The 23,574-nt window shown below is 43.9% G+C and overlaps 1 protein-coding gene across 1 annotated transcript in view; it reads right to left on the reverse strand.

Moving 5' to 3' along the window:
• EDARADD (EDAR associated death domain) overlaps positions 1–14,881 on the reverse strand; it is a 67,887-nt gene extending 53,006 nt beyond the window's left edge. The window contains exons 1-2 of the mRNA XM_043477027.1: positions 14,311–14,881; positions 823–881 (exon numbers count right to left, since the gene is read on the reverse strand). Of these exons, the coding sequence (XP_043332962.1) occupies positions 823–881; positions 14,311–14,341 (90 nt within the window). The 5' untranslated portion in view covers positions 14,342–14,881. The remainder of the gene's footprint in view (positions 1–822; positions 882–14,310) is intronic.
• Positions 14,882–23,574: the final 8,693 nt, after the last annotated feature.

Raw genomic sequence — 23,574 nt, forward strand, 5'->3', positions numbered from 1 at the left:
CACTTTGAAAAACAGGAATGTATCTCACACTGCATGCATAGTAACACACACAATGCTGTCAAAGGCATTTATTTGGTCATAAGTAAGAGGCAGTATCAAGTAGGGGAGCAGGGTGTCAGTCTGGCTGACTTTCTACAAACCAGCTAATTGCCATATCCTCATCTACAGTAGAATAATAAAATCTTTTATCACAGTAGACACAGCACAGAGTGGTTATGGGATGGGGGGGCAGGGATCTGAAGCCAGCTGATGGGTTCGAATCCCACCTGGGCTGCTTCCAAGTTTGGCGACTTGCCTCACTCCTTGTGTCTCAGTGTTTCAGCTATGAAGCAGGCAATGCCTACCTTTCAGGACTGTTTCAGGGGTAAAAGTGGTAATTGACAACGTATGCCCACCTACCTATGGGCAGCCCTCCATTACTGTAAGGTGTTCATATTTTTTCTTTCAATCTCAAGCTATATATTTTGATTTCTGAAGAACAGGGTCATTAAAAATAGATACTATTAAAATTAGACAAGCAGAGACTTCTTTGGTGGTCCAGTGGTTAAGAACTCGCTTTCCAATGCAAGGGACACAGGTTCCATCCCTGGTGGGGGAACTAAGATTCCACATGCCACATGGTGTGGCCAAAAAAAATAATAAATTTAAAATAAAAATAAATAAAAATACATAATTAAAAAGACAAGTAGATAAAGACCTCACATAATCTAAGAAGAACACTCCTGACATGTGCAAAATGAGAATAGAGTCTAACACCAATAACAAAGGGAGAAAAAAAAAAAAAAACAAAACCACACCATTAATGTAAAACGAGTAACCTACCGTATTAAGGGATATAGTGCTAGGGTCTGTGTCTTCCACTGGTTCCTTTGCCAAATGATCTGTAAACAAAACACAATGAGAGAATTTTCTTTAACTTAAAAGCACAAATGTATCCTTTGATAACTGTCTTCATATAAATGCAAGCTGCCCCCATCAGTTTGGAGAAAAACTTTCAATCATTAGTAGAGACAAAAAAGAAAGAATGGGTTCAGACTGCATCAAGAAAGTGATTAAGACAAACTACATTAAAAAAATTATATATATATATATATATTATATATATATATTTTATATATATATATATATATATATTTGGACTTCCCTGGTGGTCCAGTGGTGAAGAGTCCATCTGCCAACGCAGAGAACACAGGTTTGATCCCTGGTCCTGGAAGATCTCACATGCCATGGGGCAACTAAGCTTGTGAGCCACAACTGCTGAGCCCACATGCCCTAGAGCCTGTGTTCTACAACAAGAGAAGCCACGGCAATGAGAAGCCTGGACACTACAACTAGAGAGTATCCACTGCTTGCCACAATCCACTGTATCCACTGAAAGCCCAGGAGCAGCAATGAAGATCCAGCGCAGCCAAAAATAAATAAATAATGTTAAAAAAAAACATGTTTTGTTAACAGTTTACTTATAAATGTCTACAAACACTCAGAGGTACAAATAGCTACAAATGATGCAAACATGGTATTAATTAATGACTCTTTTACACTTTGGATTTTGAGATAGACTGGGACCTGGGACTCTACTGCGGTGCTCATGCCTGACAAATATCTCCTTGAGCAACAGATACAAAGAAACTATAAGGGACTGAAAATATCTGTGTGCATGTGTAGTTGGGGCAAATTATGAACAGCATACAATAAGGAAAACAAAAAGGGCACAAACCAACTGCCATTTCCGAGGCACTGGGAACAAAGGCGGGTATGATCCCTGCATGCAGCACCACCATGGGGGTGGGCAGATCACTTAAGCCAGCGCTCTGGTCCATCCCCACCCTTGCCCCACTCAAGGAACTAGCCTGCCCTCTGTAGAGAGCAAGGGCACCTGTTTTCTTGTTTTCACTAAGAGTAAAGCCTTGCCTGAATTCCTCATCTGGTCTGTCATCAATTTCTATTGATTAAAAGGCAGGGAAGCCTTGTGTGCTGCAGTCCATGTGGTTGCAGACTCCAGACAGGACTGAGTGACGAATAACAACAATTGATTAAAGAGTCCAAGGACCCAGGCTGGCAACGATTTGATTATAACTTTGAGAGAGAAAATTAGAAAAAAGGCTCAGAGGTTAAAGCGTCTGCCCGCAATGCAGGAGTCCCAGGTTCGATCCTTGGGTTGGGAAGATCCCCTGGAGAAGGAAATGGCAACCCACTCCAGTATTCTTGCTTGGAGAATCCCATGGAGGGAGGAGCCTGGTAGGCTACAGTCCACAGGGTCGCAAAGAGTCGGACACGACTGAGCGACTTTACTTTACTTCACTAGACACTTTAGGAAACATCTGCTGGAAAACTATCTTGCTCAATAACCATATCTGAGTGGGATCCTCAGTATTTGGGCAGTCAGCACACAAGCTGCAAAACCCTAAGTGGCAGCCTTAGACCAGTCAAGATTCAACTTTCATTTTTCTCCCAAATCATCATGAAGTACATAATGTGGCCCAGGTCCGAGGTCCTGGGAACGCCTTGGGGCATCCAAACAAACAGGACAGGACAACCTATGGAGGTTTGTTCCTTCTGCCTACATGTCTTTCATTGAGACTGTGTCTGGACTTTTCACATTCCTCTCCCTACGGGGTATTGACAATGCCCAAAGGAAAAGTCATGTGAAGGGAACATCTCTTTATCTGTTTTATGATAGGCTACAGTCAATGAAGAGATTAAAGGAGGTGGCCCAGAGGAGTGGATGCAGACAGAGATTTGCCAGTGTCCCCCCATGGAGGAGGGGACAGACACCTGTGCCCTTGTCCCTGGCAGAGCCCACAGGTGGCAAGATCACATCACAGAATACACAGAGGGGGCTAGCCCCTGGGCCCCAGGGTTCCCAGCCCCAGCAAAGAAATCCCATGATTTGGGTCTGGCACAGAAACAGAGGGCTCCTGGATCCCAGAGTCTTCTCAGGCTTGGACCCTGATGCACAAAAAATTCAAGGCCCCTCCTTTTCCAAGTGCCATATCAGCCTCTTAGACTCCTGTTATTACATTAAGGAAGGAGCCCAGTTCAGAGTGAAATGGAATTTCCTGCCAGCCCAGCAGATGACAGACTCAGACTTGAGTTTAAATCGATATAAAGACAATAAGAACAAACTGTGTTGCTAACTCCATTCTGAGTTTACAGATCTCCTGCTGCCCAAATAAGAGACAATTATAATACAGAGCACGTGGTGTGAAGACAGCAGAAACGCAGAATGACGTGGAAACACATGGGAGGAACAGAAGCCCGCTTGGGGTGCACGGTGGGGAGAGCAGAGCCTGCAGAGGAAGTGGTTCCAGAGTCTGGAAGGCTGAATTGAAGCCAGCCAGGAGAAAGAGTCACAGAGGGGAAAGCATTCTAGACAGAGGGAACAGCATAGGCGAAGGCTGAGAGATGAAAAAGAACACGACACGCTAGTGGACTTCAACTAGGTCCAGCCAGACACTTGCATTTGGTTTTCCAGTTGTTTTTCCATCCTTCTCACACTCTGGCTCCTGGGTAGGGAGTGGGTAGTAGAAGACACCGAGGAGCTTCAAGGCCCTTCTTCCCTCCTCCAGTCACCGCCTGGTCTCAGCCATGTCATTTTTCCTAAAGTGTATCTGAATGACAATACGTTTTTTTTTTTTTGGCTGAGTGGCTTGAGGGATCTTAGTTCCCTGATCAGAGATCAAACCCATGCCCCCTGCACTGGAAGCAGGGGCTCAACCACGGGATGGCCAGGGAAGTCCTGGGATGACAATACTTCAAACGATTACCTCCACCGTGGGTGCGGGATTTTAGCAGGTACCCTGTGCAGGTATCCTATGACATGGAGGGCTTCTTTCCTACAGAGACATTAACGCGAGAGGAAGTAAAAGGAAAAAAATAAAGAAGAAAATGGAGGAGACAGCTGGGAAAAGACAGAAATACCCTCAAAGCAGCAGTGAGGATGCAAGTAGAACAGTTAAAGGGAAGGCGCACAAAGCCTGGGGAGAAGGCTTGGGTCTCACAACCACACCACTGAGACCTAGAGCTCTGAGTAACACTGTGACCCTGGTGACTCGGATAATTGATCTCAGCCTCAGGCTCTTCCCCGGTAAGAGGAGGGTGGTCCAGGCTGGTTTCCACACCCAGCTGATCAGTGTTACTCTGGTCCAGGTTTGGGAATGACCCTCCCTGAGAATCTGTGCCTCAGAGGGTGATGGGGTGAACAGGAAGATATGGGCTGCCAACAACAAGTGTTTGGAGCCCCAAAGGCTCTTCCTTTGGTCTGAAATCTCTGAGAATAAATGAAATTTAAGATGAGAAGGGCAAGGAGAATTTAATTTTTGTTGTTGTTTTTCGGAAGCACAATAGCAGAGTGAGAGAGCAGTCCAGAAAGGCAATGGGTTTCAGTTCAGTTCAGTTCAGTTGCTCAGTCGTATCTGACTCTTTGCGACCCCATAAACTGCAGCACGCCAGGCCTCCCTGTCCGTCATCAACTCCCAAAGTTTACCCAAACTTACGTCCATTGCATCGGTGATACCATCCAACCATCTCATCCTCTGTCTTCCCCTTCTCCTCCTGCCCACAATTGTTCCTAGCATCAGGGTCTTTTCCAATGAGTCAGCTCTTCCCATCGATGGCCAAAGTATTGGAGTTTCAGCTTCAGCATCAGTCCTTCCAATGAACACCCAGGACTGATCTCCTTTAAGATGGACTGGTTGGATCTCCCTGCAGTCCAAGGGACTCTGAAGAGTCTTCTCCAACACCACAGTTCAAAAGCATCAATTCTTTAGCGCACACCTTTCTTTACAGTCCAACTCTCACATCCATACATGACTACTGGAAAAACCATAGCCTTAACCAGATAGGCCTTGGCAAAGTAATGTCTCTGCTTTTTAATATGCTGTCTAAGTTGGTCATAACTTTCCTTTCAAGGAGCAAGCGTCTTTTAATTTCATGGCTGCAATCACCATCTGCAGTGATTTTGGAGCCCCAAAAATGAAGTCAGCCACTGTTTCCACTATTTGCCATGATGTGATGGGACGTGTCATGATCTTAGTTTTCTGAATGTTGATCTTAAGCAAATTTTCACTCTCTCTTTCACTTTCATCAAGAGGTGCTTTAAGTTTTCTTCTTTCTGCATAGAGGGTGGTGTCATAAGGGTGCATATCTGAGGTTATTGATATTTCTCCCGGCAATCTTGATTCCAGCTTGTGCTTCCTCCAGCCCAGCATTTCTCATGATGTACTCTGCATATGAGTTAAATAAGCAGGGTGACAATATATAGCCTTGACATACTCCTTTTCCTATTTGGAACCAGTCTGTTGTTCCATGTCCAGTTCTAACTGTTGCTTCCTGACCTGCATACAGGTTTCTTAAGAGGCAGGTCAGGTGGTCTGGTATTCTCATCTCTTTCAGAATTCTCCACAGTTTATTGTGATCCACACAGTCAAAGGCTTTGGCATAGTCAATAAAGAAGAAATAGATGTTTTTCTGGAACTCTCTTGCTTTTTCGATGATCCATTGGATGTTGGCAATTTGATCTCTGGTTCCTCTGCCTTTCTAAAATCGGCTCGAACATCTGGAAGTTCACGGTTCATGTATTGCCTGGCTTGGAGAATTTTGAGCGTTACTTTGCTAGTGTGTGAGATGAGTGCAATTGTGCGGTAGTTTGAGCATTCTTTAGCATTACCTTTCTTTGGGATTGGAATGAAAACTGACCTTTTCCAGTCCTGTGACAACTGCTGAGTTTTCCAAATTTGCTGGCATATTGAGTGCAGCACTTTCATAGCATCATCGTTTAGGATTTGAAATAGCTCAACTGCAATTCCATCAGCTCCACTAGCTTTGTTCGTAGTGATGCTTCCTAAGGTCCACTTGACTTCCCATTCCAGGATGTCTGGCTCTAGGTGAGTGATCACACTGTTGTGATTATCTGGGTCGTGAAGATCTTTTCTGTATAGTTCTTCTGTGTATTCCTGCCACTGCTTCTTAATATCTTCTGCTTCTGTTAGGTCCATACCATTTCTGTCCTATATTGAGCCCATTTTTGCATGAAATGTTCCCTTGGTATCTCTAATTTTCTTGAAGAGATCTCTAGTCTTTCATATTTGATTATTTCCCTCTATTTCTTTGCACTGATCACTGAGGAAGGCTTTCTTATCTCTCCTTGGTAGTCTTTGGAACTCTGCATTCAAATGGGTATATCTTTCCTTTTTTCCTTTGCGTTTTCCTTTTTTTCTTTTCACAGCTATTTGTAAGGCCTCCTCAGACAGCCATTTTGCTTTTTTGCATTTCTTTTTCTTGGGGATGGTCTTGGCTCCCTGTCTCCTGTACAATGTCACAAACCTCCGTCCATAGTTCATCAGGTACTCTGTCTATCAAATCTAGTCCCTTAAATCTATTTCTCACTTCCACTGTATAATCTTAAGGGATTTGATTTAGGTCATACCTGAATGGTCTAGTGGTTTTCCCTACTTTCTTCAATTTAAGTCTGAATTTGGCAATAAGGAGTTCATGATCTGAGCCACAATCAGCTCCCAGTCTTGTTTTTGTTGACTGTATAGAGCTTCTCCATCTTTGGCTGCAAAGAATATAATCAATCTGATTTTGGTATTGATTGTCTGGTGATGTCCTTGTGTAGAGTCTTCTCTTGCGTTGTTGGAAGAGGGTGTTTGCTATGACCAGTGCGTTCTCTTGGCAAAGCTCTATTAGCCTTTGCCCTGCTTCATTCCGTACTCCAAGCCCAAATTTGCCTGTTACTCCAGGTATCTCTTGACTTCATACTTTTGCATTCCAGTCCCCTATAATGAAGAGGACATCTTTTTTGGGTGTTAGTTCTAAAAGGTCTTGTAGGTCTTCATAGAACTGCTCAACTTCAGCTTCCTCAGCATTACTGATCAGGGCATAGACTTGGATTACTGTGATATTGAATGGTTTGCCTTGGAAACGAACAGAGATCATTCTGTCATTTTTGAGACTGCACCCAAGTACTGCATTTCAGACTCTTTTGTTGACTATGATGGCTACTCCATTTCTTCTAAGGGATTCTTGCCCACAGTAGTAGAAATAATGGTAATCTGAGTTAAATTCAACCCATTCCAGTCTGTTTTATTTCGCTGAATGTCAACATTCACTCTTGCCATCTCCTGTTTGACCACTTCCAATTTGCCTTGATTCATGGACCTAACAGTCCAGGTTCCTATGCAATATTGCTCTTTATAGCATCAGACTTTGCTTCTATCAGTAGTCACACCCACAACGGGTTTAGAACTAGTCTTTGAAGCACTTGAGGTCTTCTATTATTATTTTTTAATGTATTTATTTGGCTGCATCAGGTCTTAATTGTGGCACACGGGATCTTTCACTGTGGGGTGGGGGTTCTCCAGTTGCAGTACATGGGCTCAATAGTTACAGCAAGTGGGCTTAAGTGTCTCTTGGCATGTGGGATCTTAGTTCCCCAGCCAGGGATCGAACCTGCATCCCCTACACTGGAAGGCAGATTCTTAATCACTGGACCACCAGGGAAGTTTCATTTTTGTCTCTGTTTTTTATTATTTTCACTCGAATGCTTGTAACTGTATCAGACTCTGACTTGGACCAGGCTGGGGCTGATGTTCTTCCTTACATGTTAGTGTTAAATCCGCCCACAGACCCAGAACCAGGCCCGAGGTGGCCCCCTTCATGCTTGCTCTCCCAGGCTCATGTTGTGTACCCAAAGATTATCTGGAGGAGGGCTGATCCTGGTTATTTGAGACCAGTCTAGCAGTAAGCATTTGTCCTAAAGTATTTTCTTAGAGCTCTGGGACCCACATGTTGACAATATTATTAAGTATAAAATAAAATAGTTTACTTTGAAGCTTTAAAATGTTTATTTTTACAGGCCCCAGGTAACAGCAGGCTGGGCCCCCAGAGAAGGCTCTGATACCAGACGAGACAAGGGCACAAAGGAGCTGACACAAAAAGGAGGACCACGTGAGCTCCAAGGCGGCAAGGCCAGCAGTTCAGCGAGGGGCCAGTGGGGACGTTCCTACTGCTCCTGGCTGTCGCTATACTCCCCCAAAGCTGCCTCCACTCTCCTGGATCGATGACTCTACACGAGGCAGAGCATGCTGAGTCGCTTCAGTCATGTCCAGTTCTTTGCAACCCTTATGGACCATAGCCCATGAGGCTCCTCTGTCAGTGGGATTCTTCAGGCAAGAATACTGGAGTGGGTTTCCATTTCCTCCTCCAGGGGATCTTCCCAACCTAGAGATCGAACCCCATCTCTCACATCTCCTGCACTGGCAGGCAGGTTCTTTACCACTAGCACCCCACACAAAGCAGAGATCACCCCAAATAAGCTGGTAAGTGACCAAAGCGGATTTTACTGCTGGCAGTGAGAAGATGTTTCATTCATATGAGCATCTCCTGGGGAGCTCCTCCAAAGGCATGAGCAAAACTCAGTGGTGAACTAATGTCTCTGGGCAGCTGGAGGGACACCCAGCCTGGTTCCCAGAGCTCCAGGCGAGAGCAAGTGAGGCTGTCACTTACTTCTGTGGGCCTCAAGATCCCAATCTTTACTATTCAGGGGTGAACAGAGAGCCTCCACATGCTCTTCCAGCTTTTTAAGTCCACGAGTGGGGACTTCCCTGGTGGTCCAGGGGTTAAGACTCCACATTCCCAGTGTAGGGGGCATGGGTTTGATCTCTAGTTGGGGAACTAGGATCCTGCATGGCACGGACAAAATAAATAAATAAATACTCTCTATATATGTATATAATGTTTTTTAAGTCCATGAAGTGAGAAGTACGGGCCCCACAGGGAAAGCAGCATCTTCAGGTGAAGGTCACAGGAAGCCCAACTACAATTACAGCTCCCTCTTACAGTGCCCCCGGGGCTGCCTGGTTTACACAGAGCCCCAGTTCATCCTCACAGCCACCCTGAGAAAGGACCATGCATCTCCTTTGTCTGTACTGAGTGCCAAAGTCACAGGGCGAAGGAAGAGCCAGAATTTGGACCTGGGACTTTCTGACTTCAAAATCTGCTTGTTTTCCACTATCTTCAGGGTGCCAGAAGTGGTCCATGCACTGGCCACTGATGACAGGCTCTCCTGGGGGGAGAGGGAGGGGGATCTCTGTGCCCAGGATTTCCCTGCTTATAAGGGTACCAGTCACATTGCATGAGAGCCCACTCTAATGACTTCATTTTGACTGCTTTGGTAAAGACTCTATTCCCAAATAAAGTCACATTCTGAGTTATTGGGGGTTAGGATTCCAACAAAATTTTGGGGGTGGGGGGAAGAGTTCAACCTGTAACAATTTACCCTCAAGCCCTCAAATTCATGTCCTTCCCATGTGCAAAATACATTCACCCAACATTCCCCAAAGTGGTCATCATTCCAGCATCAACTCTAAATGCAAAATCCCATCTACCCATCATCCACTCAAAGACCCAGCTCTCATCTCTTCCAGATCAGAATTCCCGGGAGCCCTGGAGCCTGTGGACTGCAGCCGGCAGCCTCTCCACCAGGAATGATGGAGGACTGCCCAACACAGAAACACAGACACGGGTGAGTTGCCCGAGAGCGGCCCAGTCATGTCTAGACATCTCCCTTTATGAATCACATTAGATAAGGGCCAGAATTTCCTCGAGATAGTTTCTCAGAGGAAGTTCAAAGATCTCCTCTAAAGATGTTCTTTCAGGGAAACAAAGAGGAAAGCCTGTCACAGCTTACTGGCTTTCTCAAATCTCAGGAGCCAAGAGAGTGAGGCCTCACACTTCTTAGTGAAGAATTAAAGGCAATTCTTTGAACTTGTGATATCAGAGTTAATTTATTTTTCCTTTGTTATTATTTTTTGTACCTAAGCTTTTCTTTTGACCTACAGCTGTTTTCACTCCTGAGTCTAAAGAAGCCCTAGAGTCCTAACCGTATTCGGGATTACAGAAGCTCTCAGGGTGGAAGCGCTGTGTAATCTTCCTCCCCGTCTTAGACAGCAGCCCTGCTCTGTCATCCTTGGACCTCAGAGAGGGGGCTGAACAAGCTGAGAAAGAACCAGGGATCAAGAAGGTGTGCCTCTGGATGGTGGCCAAGCTGAGGGGGTCCAATCGAAGAGGGCGAGGGAAGGGGAGAGGGGAGGAACAGATGAACCAAGGGACCGAAGAGGAGACACAGACGAGAGGAAAATACTTGGGTAGAGAGAAGAAAACTTAGAGGCATGATGAGAAAGGGAAAGAAATGAAGTGGGCATTGGAAAAACCCATTGGAAGGGGAAGGAGAAAGGGAAGAAGGAAGAAAGGAAAATCGCAGCCTGTCACTACTCTCCGGTGGATGCGGAGGAAGAACTGACTGGTCTAGCTTTGATAACAAGGATGCTCCCACTTTAGCCCTGGTTTCTGCACCCAGTGCTACTGGTGTTTGCAAGAAGGACAGGGTGCCACCTCAGACCCATCTAAGCCAGGAAGGCTCAGAGGGGTGCAAGAGAGGGGAAAGGCCACCTGAGGGGCTGTCATGAGCCAGTCTCTAGGGCCAGGGCTCCCAGAGAGCAGCCCCACCGTGCAGTGCAAACAAGATCCAGGGAATGAAGAAAGGCAGAACATACATTGATGTGCTCTGTGGCCCAGGGCACTTAACTCGTTGCAACAAAGCAATGAACTCTTCTACCTCCCCAGCTCTCTTGACTTTCAAAGCTTCCTTCTTTCTCTCCTTAATATCTGTATGAACGCAAACCAGATTTTATTCACATTCAGCAGGCAATTCTGACTCATTCCATGTTGGATGGTTTATTAGTGGTAGAGATAGAGACTGACTACATTGTAACCAGCATGACAATTTTCCTTCCAATGTGAATTTTTTTAGAGTAAAGAGTTGTTTTTTAAATTAAGATCATACAGTATAATAATATTCACCTTTGTTATATGCAAGTGGATATACAAAGATATTTATTATTTTTCAACTTTACAAGGCAAACCCAGTTAACACATCTAACTTGATGAAGCAGTTTCTAAGATGCCAACATGGGAACAGCTTTTATTGCCCACAGTTTGAGGCATGGTTGTTCAGTTGCTAAGTTATGCACAACTCTTTGCAACCCTATGGACTGCAGCCCGCCAGGCTTCCCTGTCCTTCAACATCTCCTGGAGTTTGCTCAAACTCATGTCCACTGAGTTGGTGATGCTATCTACCATCTCGTCCTCTGTCATCCCCTTCTCCTCCTGCCTTCAATCTTTCCCAGCATCAGGGTCTTTTCCAATGAGTCGGCTCTTCACATGAGGTAGCCAAAGTACCGGAGCTTCAGCTTTAGCATCAATCCTTCCAGTGAGTATTCAGGGTTGATTTTCTTTAGAATCGACTGGTTTGATCTTCTTTCAGTCCAAGGGACTCTCAAGAGTCTTCTCCAACACCACAGTTCAAAAGCATCAATTCTTCAGCGCTCAGCCTTCTTTATGGTCCAACTCTCACATCCATACATGACTACTGGAAAAACCATAACTTTGACTATAGGGACCTTTGTCAGCAAAGTAATGTCTCTGCTTTAATATGCTGTCTAAGTTTGTCATAGTTTGAGGCATACATGGTTACATTTTATATTTTCCATTCATTTGCCTACAAAGGCAAATGAATGGAAATTCATTTGCCTCGGACATGACTGAGCAACTGAACAATTCATTTACTGAGGTGATAAGTATTTAGCCAAGGCTTACTATGTGCTGGGTACGGGGCCGGGTGTTGGAGATAAACTGTCGAGCCTTCTGTCTAAGAACTCATAGTTTAATGGGGGAGAAAGAACGGTGAAATTTCACGGCTAGAAACGGTGACAAGCGCTGGAAGGGTGCACCAAGAGTGTGTAACATGGAGCCAGATCTATATCCATTTTGATCTGAAATCTGAATGGTGAGCAGGAGATAGCTCAAGTAGGGTGATGAGCGGATGGGAATGTGAAGGGGGTCTTCTATGTGCAAAGGTCAGGAGGCAGGTGGTCCAGGGCTCTCAAGGAAACAGAGGAGGTGGCATGGCTGCAACGCAGAGAGACAGAGCAGGCTCACCAACTGAAGGGAGACCTACAGGTCCGTGCACAGAGTACACTGTTAAAGGATTGAGATATACGGGAAAGTCAGCACAGGTTTCTAAGTAAGGAAGGACAGGTCTACGTTGATACTAAAAGGTCACTCTAGCCACCTGTAGGTGATCAGGTTGGTGGAAAGCAAGAGTGGGTATGGAAACACAAGTTGGGAGGTCAGTGCAGGAAATTAGGTGAGACAGCATGGTAACGGGGTTTGGGGAAGAGATGGGAAAATTCTATTTAACAAGTTCCACATTATCACCACTTTGTGGCTTCATCACAGAAACGAAAGGGGCAAGTGGGTGTGTCCTTGTGGTTATAGAAACGAAATGAGATGTCAGAAAGAAGTCATTTTTAAATCTTTCTTTTTAATGGAAGAACTCTATCTAATTGATAGAATTCCAGAGTGGGAATGGACATGAGGGTATATTCAGATGCCTGAAGATGTTCTTAAGCATCTCTGCAAGTGACAGAAACATCTCTACTTAGGAGGGCTCCCCACTATTTGCAGGAAGCCAAAAAGAGTCCACTATAAGTTTAGGTTCTACCTTTTAAAAGTCAAGAGACAGGTTCATACCAGATGACATCCTCAGCTCTCTCGACCTACCACATGTGCTAGGATTTCCAAGTCCCTTTGTTTCAGGCTGTGTGCTTCCATCTTGGCTGGGCCACACAGACTAAGTACCATCGCTGGAATTCTAGATCCTGCAATGCTATTACTGCCATCTAAGATCCCACTAGTTGCCCTGGTGGCCTCACCATACTTTTGACTCATTGACGCTTTTATACATGATGCTGTGTCCCAGCCCCCACCTTCTCCGGTGCCACTGATGGGGGGAGCGGGGGCATGGGGCAAGCAGACTTTCTATATATCCCCATTCAATGGGTCCCTATAAAGATATTTTTGAATCTCCCTCACCATCATCATTTAATAAGATCTGAAACCACTGTTCATAAAATCTAGCTGAACACCTCTTGTACCTAGTCAGTTAGGTTTTCAGAAGAGGAAGTGGATGTGGAGGTGAGAGTTGGGGGGCAGGGGCAGAATTTCTCCCGTCATTTCCTCTTCTGTTTTTTCAAACAATGAAAACGGGGGAGGACAAGGATATCCAAACTATGCATTTATTTTCCATCTCTTATGGATAAAATGTTTACCATTCCCCACTTGAAGAAGAATTTAGACCTTCCTTTAAGATCTCCAGGAAGTCCTTCCAGAGCAGCACATCATAATGCCAATTTAGTGATCTTCTGACTCACCTCCAGGTACTTTCTGTCTCCTTCTCTTAACTGCTCAAGCCCTAAGTGAACAATGAAACAGTCAAGCTCCCATGCTGCCCACGAAAGAAAATAGGAAACACCTCTCTAAGCAGTTTCACATACCTGGGATTCTCCCTAACCTTTCCTGCCTCAACGAAACTAGAAACAGCCCCAGTGTGCTCCAAGGGATACATCATTCATTCATTTAGGTGTTCAACAAACCTTCACTGAGGATTAGCCAAGGTTATGGGAGAGGAAGGACAGAGAATTTCCGAAGGTGAAGTCTGAGAAAGATTCTAAACTCAAGTGAGATTAACAGCTAGATCCTGACCTCAGTTACAACTCAGTGTTTTACGGTTCTTAAATTCAAGTCAGACGGAAGAAAAGGCTAGAATCTGGCTTCAGATACAAACAATGTTTAACGCTAAGGACAGAACTAGCGGCCTTTCTAATCAAAGGCCTCTACAGGTGGGATCCCACCAGTGGGATCCACCGCTTGGTTTTGCGGATACATTTACGAAATAGCTCCAAGAGCCAATATTTAGAACCCAAAGCATTTAATAAAAGTGAAATGAGGAGACAGGAGGAGAAATGAGAAAGCACGTGAGTGGGGAGAAAGGACGAGCTCGGGAGGAAGAAATGCACCCCCACCCGCCCCTTGCACTCTCCTCTGCTGAGAGGTTTGAGAGGCTTGTTTCAACCTGGCACCCTGGGTCCAGAACAAAGCGGCTGGGGCCACAGAGTGGGAAGAGGAAAGGGGAGTCTCAGGCATCCGACGGGTTGACGGGGGCTGCGGGGGGCGCAGGAGGCGGGTGCCACCAGCAGCCGCTCCCTCGGGGCTCGGGCGCCTCCGCTGTCTGCCGATCGGACCTGAGCGAGCCTGGGTGGGGCGCCGCGGCCCAGGGCGGTCCCAGGTCGCCCCTCAGGGCTCGCGGGGAGCACGGCCTCGACGACCCTGCCGCAGCCGCGGGCGCCTCCAGATCTCGCGACCCGCGGTCCCCGCTCCAGGTGAGGGCGCGGCGCGGTGTCACCTTACCTGCGCGCAGAGGGTCGTCCGGAGAAGCCATGGGAGCGGGGTGGGGCCGACGGGCGCCCGAGGGGCCTGGGCGGCCTCCGGGACCGGGGAGGAGAGCCGGGTGCTGAGCCAGGGAGTCCTGCAGCTCCGACGCGCGGGGAGCAAATCTCCGTGGCTCCGCGCGCCCCTCCTCCTCCAGCGCCTCCCCCGCCTCCTCCTCCCTCTCTCCGCGGCTCTTCCCCGCGCTCACTTCCTGCTTGGCAATTAGCAAAGCCCCTGCGGGAGCGTCCCGATCCCCCGCCTCCAGAGGCGCGGGCGGGAACCCGGGTCCCACAGGCCGGGGCGTGGGGAGGAGTCCCCGGCTGCCCGGGACTCCCAGCGCCCGCCGCGGGCGCCCTTCCAGTCCCGCGTCCGGGTCCCCCCGCAGGTCCCGCCGCGGAGCTCACGTGTCTGCTGCCCGGCACCGGCGGCGAAGCAATTATTAATTAGCCTTAAAACCTGGCTGCAGTCACGGGGCGCCCTACGGGCTCCTCATCTCGCCCTGAGACGGAACGCAACTTTACTCCGCGCACAGGCCTGGGCTGAGATGCCTGGCGGCGATCTGATATTTAAACCATTTCCTGATCTTTAGGCAGAGAACGCCGCTGCATGATGGCACACGCTAATAATTTCGATTTTGATTTTTCTTTGGCATTGGTTATTACATGACCTCCAGGTTAAGTGCAACACAAAACGAGTGTAAAAAGGAAGCTTGATACACGGTCGCACAGCCTCGCTAGAAAAATAGCTTAGCACTCCCCTGGAAATGCCGAATCGGTTCTTTAATAAACGAAAGTCTAAATACAACTTCTGAACTTAAATGCTATTCCCCCCCTCCCCCGACCGGCAACTCTTAAATCTACATTTCAGTATATCCCCCCCGGAAATGAACTTCAAGTTTTTGTCTCAAAACTGGCGGTAGCACCTGGTGCCCCAAAGGCGGAGACTGGCCTTTGCGTTTGGAAGATTGTGTATGGGTATTTTTGTATTAAAAAATATTTAAAAGCAAAAAAAAAAAAGTCTTTTTAAATTTAAATTTTCATTTCATTTTATACCAGTTACATGCGCATGACTGGAATCGTTTACTAAGAATATATATGATGGTTATATTTTAACTAAATCTAACATCAATCATAAATCTTTTATTATACAGTGGTAACAGGTAATTTAAAAGAAATCTCTTAAGGGTTTAAAATAATCTCTGTCTTTCTTCGCAGGTAAGAATTGAAAGGTATAAATTACCTGGAAAGAGATAACTAATAGCTTTTAGTCAATTTATCAGAAAGGAGCAGCCTCTAGCTAAAACCCAGCTCTAAAAATGCAGGAAACCAGAAAGTATCTATCATACCTACCCTCTTGGTGCCCAGGGGCCTGCTTGGTGCTTCTCCCCATCTGTTTAGTCGTCCTGAGGCCCATAGCACTCTCCAGATCGCGGCCTTATTCTCTGGAATATGCCATGGAAGAAACTAGAGGCTCAGAGAAGAGGGTCCTGCTGAGTGTCGACCTTCTGATGGAGAGCTTGCTGGGGAATTTGTGGGTGGGAGGACGAACTTCCTTTTGGTCTGCCTTCTGACAGGAAGGGAAATTTTTTAAAAGGGTGTTTTAGCATCCATTCTGAGGTTTGGTTTGTGGTTCTTTACTTCTCATGAAGGTGGAATTATTTCTGAGGTTAGTTGTCAAGAACCACATATCAAGTCAGCAACACAACCTCAAGCATTGCTGTAAAGCTGGTTTGCTTTTCAAAACCCACAATTCATTGTTTTATCACTCCCAGTCTTATTATATCAAATAGAAGGCGGGTGGCGGAAACACACGTTAAGGTTAATTTTTTTTTTAAAGAAAATGCACTATATATAATAAAGGTTATTATTCCCTCTCATTCTATTTCTTTGTACCTGATATTATGAATTGCAACTATAACCCCTCATTACTTTATTTTCCCCATGTGTTTGGTGAACTCTAAAGGGTCATGCAAATGGAACTATTTTTTAAATTTACAAAAATCTAATTAAAGAACAACTATCATCCACCAGAGTTCCCAAAGTGCTCCCATACAATCTATTTGTTGTCGCACTGTCCTGCTTTCACTTCTACTGATGCCTGCAGAGTGTTTTAAAACATTCTTTAAAATAGACATGTTTTACTTTTCTTAATAGCACCTAAATTAACTCATGAATCTCAGAATCACAATAAATCACAAAGAGTCAGACATGCTGGGTTTGACTCATGGGTCTCTCACCAAGAGTTTGTGTTACTTTAGCAAGTAATCGAAACTCCAAGTCTGTAAGAATGTGTAGGGTTGTGAAAGTGAAATGAAATCATGTATATATAAAAATCCCCTTCATGGATCACAGCCTTGTCACGGTGAAAGGGCTTTTGTAACTCAGTGAAGTTATAAATCCACCCAAGATCGATGATGAAGAAGGCTGAGTACCAAAAAACTGATGCTTTCAAACTGTGGTGCTGGAGAAGACTCTTGGGAGTCCCTTGGAGTGCAAGGAGATCAAACCAGTCAATTCTAAAGGAAATCAGTCCTGAATATTCATTGGAAGGACTGTTGCTGAAGCTGAAGTTCCAATTCTTTGGCCACCCGATGCGAAGAGCCAACTTATTGGAAAAGAACCTGATGCTAGGAAAGATTAAGGGAAAAAGAGAAGGGAGTGGCAGAGTATGAGATGGTTAGACAGCATCACCAACTCAATGGACAGGAATTTGAGCAAACTCCGGGAGATAGTGGAGGACAGAGGAGCCTGGCGTGCTGCAGTTCATGGAGTTGCAAAGAGTCAGACACAACTTAGCAACTGAACGAGAACAACAAACAAATATATAAAAATACCTAAAAGTGCCTTGCTTATAGTAGGTACAAATAAACCAGCTACCTTCCTGCCTTCATTCTTTCCTTGGAATTTAACGTTACTGTGAGAAGTTCCTATTCCCTTTGTTACAAGAAATGAACCAATATTTGTTATACTGTTCACACATAGCATGGATCAATGGATTGATTGATAGCTCTGTATGCACCAAAGAAAATGCCAAGCCCTGGGAAACCAAAGTAAGAAAGCCCTGAAATTTTAGGAGTCAGATTTGCAAATACTCATCCACAGTAGAACTGAGATGATGAAAGTTTAAAACAGGAAATGGTATGTGTATAAAAAAAGGGACTGAAGACATATGTAAGCCCAAGTGGCTTGGTGGTAACCACCCTCAGACTGACAGTTTGCCATGGAAGCTTTCAGGCAAATTTTGAGACGTTCATTTATAAAGCCTTAAGTGGAAGGACTGATGCTGAAGGTGAAACTCCAATACTTTGGCCACCTCATGCGAAGAGTTGACTCATTGGAAAAGACCCTGATGGTGGGAGGGATTGGGGGCAGGAGGAGAAGAGGACGACAGAGGATGAGATGGCTGGATGGCATCACCGACTTGACGGACATGGGTTTGAGTAAACTCCGGGAGTTGGTGATGGACAGGGAGGCCTGGCATGCTGCGATTCACGGGGTTGCAAGAGTCGGACACAACTGAGCGACTGAACTGAACTGAACTGAAAGTGGAGGGAAGACTGCTGGTCTTGTGTCTTTGCACAGACAATGACAGTGATCAGAAATGTTATCTTCAAAAGGGGAAAACAGCAACTCAAAACACAGCTTATTTGATTCATCACTGAAATATATTGCTTTTGCTCATTTTACATTATTTTGGGTGTTACTTAAATTTATGCAACCTGAGATGAAAAGTTATACTTCCTTATTTCAAAAGGTATGCAGTTAGACCTGCAATGACAGCATGTGGATTTAGGATCATAGGAGACTCCTTACATTCCAGAATGGGACAATCCCTCAGTTGAATTGATTTGATAAACCCTTGAGGCCATATGTGTGGTAGAAGAGGCACAAATGAGGGTTAGTAAGTTCATTTGAACAGGTACTTGCTGATGTTTGACTAGAGTATGTTAAGGCAGTGGTAATGGGTCTCTGTCGTTTTTGCTGTATAACTTCTAATGGGAATGTCAGTTTTCTCCTGGAGAACCATCGTTCCACAGTCAATCCATGTGATCAGGCAATGGCACCATCACCCCTGCCTCCTGACTCTAAGGGTTGGCACATGACCCAGGAATAGCTTTTCTAAGCATTGCTGAACGAGCCAACAAGCCTGGAAGATGCACGGGGCCCTCAGTGGGACAGCTGGGAGATGGGTCTCTTTTTTTTTTTTGGCCACACAGCATCTGGAACCTTAGTTCTCAGACTAGGGATCAGACCCCAGCCCCATTCAGTGGAGTACAGAGTCTTAACCACTGGACCTCCATGGAATTCTCGAGATGGGCCTTTACATACCCCCAAGATCACACAGACTGTGTGCAGTGGAAGAAATGAGCAGGAGTGAAAGTGTGGGAGGGAGAGAGCCTTGAATGACAGACAAAAGCACCTGAAACAATTTTTCAGCAACAGGAAGCCGGGAAGCTAGTGTTTGAAAAGTTGCATATGAAAATTGGTGTTTTTAGAGGATTAGTCTGGCAGCTGTGTGGAGGATAGGATGGGGGTGAGGAGAAAATGCAGGCCAAGAACCATTTCATCTTTACAATACACTGTAATTTACTACAGAGGTGAATTTACATCCTTGTCCAAATGTGAGTGAAACTCATATTTGAAATTTTAAAATGTCTTTTTATGGCCCTTTATTTTGGGTGACCTTTTTAAGCATTCATTGTCTCACACCATTTGATTCCCCTGTAGGTTTGCATATATGCATAAAAATGATGTATTCCCAAATGTCAACAGAGGAACTGAAAAACTTAAATAAGGAAAATATTATCATTTTTGCTGATGTGAATACTGTTTGACAGGGACACAATGTCCTGCTGCATATGTTAAAGCATAAATAGTTCTTGTTCATTGAAATACGGTTGATTTACAATGTTGTGTTAACTTCTGCTGTACAGCGAAGTGATTCATTTATACACATATATATTCTTTTTACATTCTTTTCCATTATGGTTTATCTCAGGATATTAAATATGGTTCCCTGTGCTATACAGTGTAGGTATGTTAGTCCCTCAGTTGTATCTGACTCTTTACAACCCTATGAACCATAGCCTGTCAGGCTCCTCTGTCCATGGAATTCTCCAGGCAAGAACACTGTAGTGGGTAGCCATTCCTTCTCCAGGGAATCTTCCCAATCCAGGGATGGAACCTGGGTCTCCTACATTGCAGGCAGATTCTTTGCTGTCTGAACCATCAGGGAAGCCCATGCTATTCAGTAGGACTTTGTTTATCCATTCTGTATGTAATAGTTTGTATCTACCAATGCCAAACTCCTAGTCCATCCCTCCCCTACACTCTCCCTCTTGGCGGCCACAGGTCTGTTCTCTATGTCCATGAGTCATTTTCTGTTTCATAGTTAGGTTCATTTGTGTCATAGTTTAGATTATACATATAAGTGGTACCATGTGATAGTTGTCTTTCTCTTTCTGACTTACTTCACTTAGTATAATAATCTCTGGTTGCATCCATGTTGCTGCAAATGGCATTTCCTTCTTTTTATGGCTGAGTAGTATTCCGTTTTATATATGTGCCACCTCTGCTTTATCCCTTCCTCTCTCAATGGACATTTAGGCTGTTTCCATGTCTTGGCTATTGTGAATAATGCTGCTATTAACATACAGCTGCATGTATCTTTTTGAATTATGTTGCTGTTATTGTTCAGTCACTAAGTTGTGTCCAACTCATTTCGACTCTGTGGACTGCAGCACACCAGGCTCCCCTGTCCTTCACCATCTCCTTGAGTTTGCTCAAATTCATGTCTGTCCATTGACTTAGTGATGCTATCTAACCATCTCATCCTCTGTCGTCCCCTTCTCCTCCTGTCCTCAATCTTTCCCAGCATCAGGGTCTTTTCCAATGAGTTGGCTCTTCGCATCAGGTGTGCCAAAGTATTGAAGCTTCAGCTTCAGCATCAGTCCTTCTGATGAATCTCCAGGGTTGATTTCCTTTAGGATTGAATGATTTGATCTCCTAACAGTCCCAAGGGACTCTCAAGAGTCTTCTCCAGCACCACAATTCAAAAGCATCAGTTCTTTTGAGTTCAACATTCTTTATGGTCCAGCTCTCACATCCATACATGACTACTGGAAGAACCATAGCCTTGACTCTGTGGACCTTTGTTGGCAGTGATGTCTCTGCTTTTTAATATGCTGTTTAGGTTAGTCATAATTTTCCTTCCAAGGAGCAAGCATCTTTGAATTTCTTGGCTGCAGTCACTGTCAGCAATGATTTTGGAGCCCAAGAAAATAAAGTCTGTCATTGCTTCTACTTTTCCCCCTTCTATTTTCCATGAAGTGATGGAACCAGATGCCATGATCTTCATCTTTTGAATGTTGAGTTTTAAGCCAGCTTTTTCACTCTCCTCTTTTATCTTCATCAAGAGACTCTTTAGTTCCTCTTAGCTTCCTGCTATTCATGGTATCATCTGCATATCTGAGGTTGTTAATATTTCTCCCAGAAATCTCAATTACAGTTTGTGAGTCATCCAGCCTAGCGTTTCACATGATGTACTCTGCATAGAAGTTAAACAAGCAGGGTGAAAATGTACCACTTTATTGTATTCCTTTCCCAATTTTGATACAGTCTGTTGTTCTATGTCAGGTTCTAACTGTTGCTTCTTGACCTGCATACAGGTTCCTCAGGAGACAGGTGAGGTGATCTGGTATTCTCATCTCTTTAAGAATTTTCCACAGTTTGTTGTGATCCATGTAATCAAAGGCTTTAGTGTAGTCAATGAAGCAGAAGTAGATGTTTTTCTGGAATTCCCTTTGAATTATAGTCTTGTCCAGATATATGCCCAGGAGTGGGATTGCTGGATCCTGTGATATTTCTATTTTTAGTTTTTTAAGGAAACTATCTATTGTTCTCCATAGTGGCTGAAGCAACTTACATTCCCACCAACAATGTAGGAGGGTTCCATTTTCTCCACACCCTCTCCAGCATTTCTTGTCTGTAGGCTTTTTAATGATGACCATTCTGACCATTGTGAGGTGTTACCTCTCTGTAGCTTTGATTTATGCACGAATAGTTTTTAAAGGTTCTTCTACTTTTCAGTTAAGCAATGCCTGCCCTTCTACATACACAAGATTAAATCTCTCTTGTCTACACCTATAAGCTTACTTTGAATTATCTACACATCAAGATGATTGAGCTAGTAAACCACAGCTTTTGTGCTGCGTTTGGCTTCCCCAAAAGGGAACAACACAGTGTGGGTGATTCTCAATATGGCATTTGGCTGAAACACTTAGGATGCCACGGGTGGGGTATGAGAGATGGGAAGAGAAGAAGACGGACAAGGAGAAAAGCTGAGACTGGGCGGCGAGCACTAAAATTTGTTTTAGCAATCCTCCTCCAGCCTCAGGGGTCTCACTCACCACACACATGTGTCATGGTGCCTTGACATGGTATGATTTCCAGCTGCTTTCTTAGTGAATATCTTTATGTATAACAATTTATTTCATGCTTCAGATTTTGAGAGAAAGTCTGTACAAAGAGATGAACAGATATGTTAAAACCTGAAACCCAGCTAACGAAAATCAGCTAGAGGAGATTTTGCTCTGCTTTTGCCGTGAGGAGGGCCAGTGAGCGTTATCAGTGATCAACTAAAAATTGCACAGTCAGCACCTGAGAGCATAATTTCCTGTGTTTCGTACCCTGACAATGTAGAACACAGGCTCAAACTGGTGATTCTGGAATCTACAAAATCACCAATCATTTAAAAAATTAATTTGACGACTTGTCATTTAGAATTTATTCTAAGCTAAAGCACAAAGGTGGATCCAAGTGAGTCAGTTGAGAACTTTTAGAACTAGTGAATCTGGCTCAGACAAGAGAGAAAGTTCCACAAATAGAACACCAACAGCTTTCTTGTACACCAATGAAAACCAGCCGGGCAGGAATGATCTCATTTACAGCAGAAAAGAAAGCTATAGAGTAACTAGGAACAAATTCATGACTGAAGAGATTTAGCATGCATACAATGAATCTAAAGGTTTGATATAAACTGAATCACACTAACAAGACCTTTTCTGGAACATGAACCTGATTGCAAATTCATATGGAAAGGTAATGTCAAGATCACATTGAAAAAGAATAGCAAAGAGAGAGAATGTCCTTCAAGGATGGCAAGATCTTATACATCAATAGTGAGTAACAATGGATTAATGAAACCTGCTATATGATAGAGACAGTTAAATGGTGAAAAGATGGACAGTTCAAGAAACAGTATTAGGAGGGTATTTTGCTATTTATAGGAACAGTACAATTTGTATTCCTGCCTCACTGTATATACAAAAGTAAGATTCAAATAGATCAAGTATCTCACTTTAACATATTTTAAAAATTATTAAGAGAGAATATGTGAGAATCTCTTAATAACTTTTGTAACAGGTAAAGCTTTCTTTAAGGAGAAAAATCATAAGACATAAAATTCTGATAAACCTGAACACATAAAATTCAAATTCTGTGCCATTAAGACAACAGAAAATCATAAAACAGGGTATAAACTCAGAGAAACTAATTATACAAGTAATGTTCTATTTTAAAATTATAATATACAAAATAAAATGTAATTATGAAATATTTTATTTTTAATTATAAAATAGAATATTATATAATATGTATTATCTAAATTTTTAAGCATTTATTCAAACAAATTAAAATACAATAAAAATTCAATGTAAAGTTAGGCAAAGACTAAATAGAAAATTCCTAGAAGAAACAAAAACGGTCAGTAAAACTATGAAAAGGGATTCAACTTTCTAAAAATAAGAGAAATACAAAAGAAAGCAATAATGAACTAGCAGGTTGTCATAAACTTAAAAGGCTGCTAATATAAATTACTGGTAAGACTGTGGAGAAACAAGTCCTCATATGTTGTAGGAATGTAAATTCATATGATCACATTGGAGAGCAATCTGACCTCTGTACGTTCCCTAAAGGAACTCTTACACGTGATGCAAGGAGACATGCCTGAGACTGCTGCTTGCAGCATTGTTTGTAATAGGAAAGATCAGAAACAACCTAAATGTCCATCAACAGGAGAATGGATAAGTATGATATAATCATGCAATGGAATATTTTACAGAAGTTACCAAAAATAAGCTTAATTTTTAAAAAAATGAAAACAACAAGTTGCAGAATGATGAGGGGTAGGCACAAACCAATCTCTGTTTTCTATAACAACAGATAAAAATTTTTAAATGGACAC

Source organism: Cervus canadensis, chromosome 8 (assembly GCF_019320065.1).
Source record: "Cervus canadensis isolate Bull #8, Minnesota chromosome 8, ASM1932006v1, whole genome shotgun sequence".
NCBI lineage: Eukaryota > Metazoa > Chordata > Mammalia > Artiodactyla > Cervidae > Cervus > Cervus canadensis.